This window comes from Leptonychotes weddellii, chromosome 2, assembly GCF_054177405.1.
Source record: "Leptonychotes weddellii isolate Sample4059 chromosome 2, ASM5417740v2, whole genome shotgun sequence".
NCBI classification, from domain to species: domain Eukaryota; kingdom Metazoa; phylum Chordata; class Mammalia; order Carnivora; family Phocidae; genus Leptonychotes; species Leptonychotes weddellii.
The window spans coordinates 178212014-178218738 of NC_138370.1; the positions used below are offsets into that span (position 1 = coordinate 178212014).

The window sequence follows — 6725 nt, forward strand, 5'->3', positions numbered from 1 at the left end:
AGGGGAGATGGGAACTGGTGGGGGGGGAAACAGAGACCCTGGGGAGGACGGAGACCTGGGGGCTTCATTAGCTGATATCTAAGCCAGGCCTCAGCAGACATTTGGGCTTCAGGCTGCATGACCCAGTGTCACCCAGACCCGGCGGGGCGGGGCCGCATTCCAAGCAGAATGGAAATAAGTCCCAATCCAGGGTGGGGGAGGGTCTGCGTTGTGCCCGCGGTGGCGGTGGGGGGTGCACACCGCCTGCCCGGGGCCAGGGGCGCATCTGGAAGGTGTGACCCCATCCTGTGGTCCAGAGAGGGAGACTACCCACCCAACCTCACCATGCTGGCCATGAAACAAGGGCTTCTGTGGGAACCCGAGAGGACCAGGTGTCCCCTCCTCAGGAGGAGGACTTCAGACCTGGGGAGGGAGGCACTCCCAGGACTGCATGCAGGAGACAGGACAATAAACACGGAAGGCATCCCACACCACAGGACCAACCAGCCCCCTTGGCCGCCCAGGGGCGGCGCTCCAGGCCAGCAGGGCAGGGGCACGGGGTGGACCGCTGGGACCCCGTGGAAGAGGCAACCAGGCCACACTGTGGTGCCTTGTCCTGGCCAGCGGGACGCCGGGAAGCCTTGGGGGCGGCCCCGGCCCTGGCAGGGGGCTACCCAGACCCGCCGCCCGGGACCTGGTGGCCTGGCCTGCAGCCTGCCCAGGGCCTGGCCGAGCGTCCGGAACCACCTCCCACCCCCCCTACCTGTCCTGGGGGCCTGTGTCCAGGAAGATGATCCCATCCGGGCTCTGCCCCAGGTGGCCAGGGGAGGCGATCCTAGGTCAGGGCCTGGGCTGGGGCAGGTGAGCTCCACAAGCAGGACTGTCCTCCAGTGGCCCCTTAGCTGCCCTGGGAGTGCCCCGTCCTGTCCAAGCTCTGCACCACCCCCAGCCCACCCCACCCTCACCCACTCGCGACACACCACTGCTGCATCATGCTCCGTCAGCGGGAACCAGTGGACACACCTGTGTCCTCCCCCTCGAGCCAGAGTCTCCCCAGACAGCTCCTTCCATACATCTCCGCCCCCTTCTCTCCAGCTCCTGGGAAGGGGCGAGCGGTGCCTGAAAGGGCGGAGGCCGGGTGGCGGCCATGCCATCCGCCTGTTCTGACAGAGGCCTGGGCAGAGCCGGCCAGGAGCGGGGTGTGGTGGAGACGCAGGTGCCAGGCTCCATGGCGCCTTCTGTGACCTCTGGGGACGAGTGTGTCCTCAGCTTGCTGTGATGGGGGGCTCACCCCCACCCTGTTCCCCTGGGGCAGCCATGTGGCTGCTGGTCTGGGGACCATCTCTCAGTCCGATTTTGCTGCTTCAAAGGGCGGCGGGTAAAGACCTCACACAGACAACGGCTTGATTTCCTGCCTGACGCTGAGGTGGCTGAACACGTGAGCTGCAGCAGGGCGCTGGGCTGCACCCCCTGGCTCAGCCTCTAGTCGTGACAACTCGCAGCAGAGCCCCTGTCCTTGAGGACAGGTGTCCCCTTTGCACTGACCCATCAGCCCCCGGTCAGCACCGCCTCATGCCCCCCTGCAGCTTCGGCTCTTGGCAGGTGAGCCTGGAGCTGGGATGTGCGGCTCACAAGGTTGCAAAGTGGGGGACGAGGGCTGAATGGAGGGCCGGACTCTGACACTGACCTCAGCCCGTGGGCAGCTGATGGGCGGTCATCCACTTGGCCAGGCCCCCACCCCGACCCTGTGCCCTCAACATCCCAGAGGCCCCTCACCAGCCCACACTGACTCCCCAGGGGCTGTGGCTGGAGGAGTGTCCACTAGGGTCAGACCCACCTGGACATGGGTGTGAATGCTGGCTGTGGGGTCAGGCAGAACCAGGGTTGAGGGTGCAGCTCGGGGTTGGGGGACAATGGAGCCAAGGGACCCTGCTTGCAGAGCCCCCTATGAGCAAGGAGACAGTGCCCCAGGTAGGCAGTCCAGCTGAGGCTGAAGGTGTGGAGAGGCCACCCTAGGGGAAAGAGACCAAGAGTGGGTGGTGGGGCTGTCCGAACAGCAGGGGGGGCTGGGCTGGCCACAGTTGGATGCCCCCCCAACATCTCTCCCCACCAGACTGGGGCCCAGGACAGCCCCCCAGCTCTAGGGCACAGCTTGCTGAGAGCTGAGGGGGGGGCCTTCCTGGTAGAAGTCCTTGGGACCCTGGCAGCAGGGGTGGACGACAGTCCCTCTGTTTCTGAGACCGGTGTCTGGGCTGCACCTGAGCTGGAAAAGAGCCGGGGCGTGGCCCACGCTCTGCTCTGACGGTGCCCCGAAGGCCTGCGTGTATGAAGGGTGCAGCAGAACCTGGGGGCTCAGCACCGGAGCCCTCCTGCCGTCCAAGGGTCACCGCAGGACGTCCAAGGTGACGCAGGACCTTCCTGTCCTTCCTTCCCAGGCCTTTTCCGACAGGGAATGCTCACCAGCCAGGCTCTGCCAGGGGGGCTGCCTCTCTGGAAGGGCTCACACCACCCAGGTCAACTCCATCCCTGCAGGACATGACCGAGAGGCCCCCCGAGCCCCAAGAAGGGCCTCTGTCCTGCCCTCACATTGGTGGTCAGCAAGGTGTGCGCCCAACTAGCGGATGGCACATGAGTGCACTGCGCCCTGGCAAGAAGCCCGTGTCCAGACCAAAGGGCACAGGGGCCGCGGAGAGGCTGATGGCTCCTCAGTGGGGGACACAGAGCCAAACAGCCCGACTCCCCCACCGACGGAACAGATAAAGGTGTTTGTCCGCACTGTGGGCATTGTCCGCCCTAATAACACGTGTACAACGTGGACCAGCCTCCAAGACGCGCCCCCCACCCCCCGCACTGAGGCGCCTACCCAGAGGGCCACCAGTGAGCTGGGTCTGGACAAGTGTTCCTCCCGGAGACAGCCCTGCCTCTCCACCTCCGAGCAAACTGACCTGGGGACACCCTTGTCCCACCCTGACCAGTGCAATCAACAACCCTGGCTGAGCCAGCTACGAGCCCGCGGACGCTCTCAGCGCTTCTGCGCAGCTGGGTTGAGCTGGGCTGTGGCCACACCTCTGGCCACCTCTGGGGGTCCCCGTGGCCCCCCCCCCCGCAGCCAGGCAGAATGAAGCCTCCCGCTGCTCCAGGTGGGGGGAGGGGGTCTTCCTCCCCAAGGGGCCCCACCCAGCAGGATTTGTTTAGGAGGAGACCCTGTCCGGGCCTTCCTCACTGCCCAGGAGACGCTCCTAGCCTGAGTGCGTGGGCCACAGGGCTCGGCTGGACACCAACACCAGACCGTGTGTGCGCGTCTTTGCTCTGCCCTCCTGGTGGCCAAGACACTCTCCTTCCGGCCTGCCTGTCCCAGCAGCTTGTCACCAAGACCGGGAGGCCCGGCCCAGGCTGCTCCTGGCAGTACCCACGGCAACCTCCGGGGTCTGCCCACATCTGCTGGGGGTCCAAGCTAGCTTTAGTGATGGGACAGAGGGTCCCTCCTGGCCCAGAGGGTCCCTCCTGGCCCAGAGTTCTCAGCCCCACAGTCCTGGGTGGGGTGCATCTCCCAGGACGCTCTGCAGATCCGGGGACATAGGCCTGAGGCCCCAGTGGTCACCCTACAGGCTGCAGGGAATGGGGTGGGGTCCCGGAAGGTCTCTGAGGGAGACCCCAGAGTGAGTGGACTCGGCCCCATGGCAGCTGGGCCAAGAAGGGCAGGCTGAGCAGGGACCCCCCACCACTCCAGTGCCCTGTACAGCCTGATGGATCTACCCTGGGGGGACCCGGACTAGGGCCTTTGTTTCAGGGGCCCCAGGCAGAGTGGCCAGGCAGGTGACCAGGACAGCTGAGCTGCACCCCACCCCTCAGAAAGGCCCCCAGACTCGGCCACAGGCACTGGAGGGGTGGGATGAGTGAGTATTTATTTCCCACAAATGGGCATCTGCCAGAAATGAGGCGGAAACAGAATTCAAGCCTGTTTTCTTTTCCTTTTTTTTCTTTTTAAAGATTTTATTTTTTCAAAGTAATCTCTACACCCAACGTGGGGCTCGAACTCGCAACCCTGAGATCAAGAGTCGTGTGCTCTACCGGCCAGGCCGTTTTCTGCGCTGGAGCCAAGAACACAGGCCTCGCTGCCTGAGGCCACGCTGCCTGAGGGTGTGGCCAGCCTTGGAAGGGGCCCCCTTGTCAGGGAGACACGGAAGACTTCTCAGACCATCCTACACGGGAACCACAGAGACCACCCCCAAGTTGCCGCAAGAAACACACAGCAGTTGCTGGAAGGAACGGGGACGAATCACTAGGGCACAAAGACAAATCCACGAACACCGCGGCCAGGACCCCAGGCTCGGGGAGCAGGCAACACCCACAGTCTGGGAGCAGGCAGGGAGGGGGGCATGGGCCACACACCCAGCAGAGTGGTGTCCCTCCGTGGCCAAGGACGCCAGTCACCGGGGGTGGGGCATCCTCTGCAGACCCAGGGTGGACACGGGGTCCTGGGTTTATAGAAGGGGGCAGCCTGGGGAGGCAGCTCCTCTGCTGGGTCCCTTATCTGAGTCCGTCGCCCCCCGCCCCCAGGACCCATGACGGGCTGGCTGTACTCATCACTGCAGCCCCCCAGTCAGGGGACAGGCCAGGGCACTGGAACAGCCCCCACACTGGGTCCGTGGCCTGAAGGCTAAGAGCTCTGTGGGCCGGGCAGGTGGAAACCTCTGGAATGTCACTCTAAGTAAATTAGGGCCGGTGCCAAAAGCAGAAACTAAGGGGGCGGGTGGGCTGCCGCAGCTCCCCTCTCCCAGGGCAGCACGGGCTGGGGAGGGGCTCCTGGAGGGTCTGGCCCTGGTGCCGGATCCAGAGCAGCTTTGATGTGAAATCTCTGAAGCTATTTAGGCCGCTCATTATCTGTTAAAAGAGCTGGAGACTAAAAATAGCAGCGAACGCATAACAAACACAGGGAGCCTGCCCGCACTGGCCTGCGTCACTCAGCACACCGTGGGGCCCGGACCACCGTGGGAACCCGTCACCTCTGCAAAGGGATGGCGCCGAGGCCCAGACCCACCTTCTCCCCCCTCCCTCCCCCGCCCTCCGTCCAGACTCAGAGCTGCAGGGGTGCCGGGAGCGGAGGGAGCCAAGCCCAAGGGCCAGAGGGCAGGCGGGGTCCCAGCCTCTGGTTTGGTCCTGCAACCACGGGACCCCAGGGCAAAAGGCCAGAGCCTCTCCTTCCTCCGAGCCCCGGGCCTTGTGCGCTGCACACCCACAGGGCTGGCGAGTCTCGGGCCAATGTGGTCACTGGCAGGGGAAGGTGGGGTCTGAGCTTCTGGTGTCCAACTCTAGGTGAGGCCTCTACCTGGGGACATTGGTGCTGGGCTCGCGGCGGCCCGGACACGAGCCGTCCACTTGGTGTTTACGGGCTGACACCCAGGCCTTACTGACCGATGGTTCAAGTCCACACCAACTCCTACATCCCACCCATGCGACGGGACGCAGGGCAAAGGCTGCCCCTCTCCAGTCCACGGAATCCTCCTTCTCTCCGGTATCACACTGGACTCCGCCAAAAGGGACCACACACGAGCTCCCCGAGGCCTGCAGCACTGACCAGACTGCGTGGCAGCTTCGGCCCAGGCCAGCTCAGGACAGGAGCAGGATGACCCTGGGAGCTTGTAACATCACTTCTGACCAAAGCTTCCTGCTGACAGGGGCCCCCCCAAGCCCGCATACAGAGTGACCATGCAGGACCGGACAGCCGGCACCTCCTCAACAGGCTTCTCATCAAAGAGAGCTCTTGCTTTGAATTTCCTCAACAGCAGCATCCGAAGAGCCCGTGTCCGCCCCCCTCTGCGGAGGAGGGACCTGGTGGGACGTGGACTTGGGCCAGCATCGTTCTGTTCTGGCCATGCGCAGTGACCATGGGGCCTGTCCAGTGCTCACGGTGAGGGCCGACCCCTAGACCCAGAGCCACGCTGCCCGGAGGCCCACAGAGGCCCAAGTCCGCTGCTCGCCGGCGGGTTCCTGTGCTCAGCTCCGTGGTCAGGGCCAAGACCAGCCTGATGACGGCACCACTGCCCAGAGAAGGTCACACGGCGCCAAGACAAGCGTCATCGGAAAATAGTTTAATTATGTACAGGCGGCTGCCAGGCTGATCACACACAGAAGGAGTGTTCGCGCACGGGGTTCAGGGCAGGACAGCTGAGCAGCGCACTCTACCGCGGGCAGAGGCCTTGGCCACTGGACAAAATGAAAGGAATCACAAACCGTGACAGTTACGGGGGGCGCGTAATCAACATTTCCTTTGGGACCAGAAAAAGAAAAGGAAAATCAGAGGCTTTGGAACGCTCTTTCTTCTCATGCCGGGGAGCGGCGTCTGTCGAGTCCACCGAGGACAGTGGGCACGGCGATCCGGGGTGGCCACACTAGCCCATGCCGTGACGGCCACGGACGGGCCCCCGGGGGTTGAGCTCAGCAGCTTCAGGCTCCGTGAGCCACACACACGGCCTCGACCACGACAGGCTTAGAAGAGGGGCCGGGAGCCCTGGCTCTCGAACTCGGCCCACGCGTCGTTCAGCTCCATGAAGATCATCTTGGCGTACTGCTCATAGGGCTGCCCTGCGGCCTGGGGCCGGACCAGGGGAGGAGCCCTTAGTCCCGCTCCGCCCCCGCCCCGTCCCGCCCCGCCCCCGCCCCCCCCCCGGCCGGACCAGGGGGAGGAGCCCTTAGTCCCGCCCCGCCCCCGCCCCACCCCCAGGCCGGACCAGGGGGAGGAGCCC

At 64.7% G+C, this 6725-nt stretch overlaps 1 protein-coding gene across 1 annotated transcript in view; it reads right to left on the reverse strand.

The window, feature by feature from the left end:
• Positions 1-6056: 6056 nt before the first annotated feature.
• The window catches only part of LOC102737543 (cyclin-G-associated kinase), a gene marked incomplete at its 5' end in the record, with an annotated part of 9373 nt that continues 8704 nt past the window's right edge, over positions 6057-6725 (reverse strand). The window contains one exon of the mRNA XM_081812831.1: positions 6057-6675. Coding sequence (XP_081668957.1) covers positions 6470-6675 — 206 coding nt within the window. The remainder of the gene's footprint in view (positions 6676-6725) is intronic.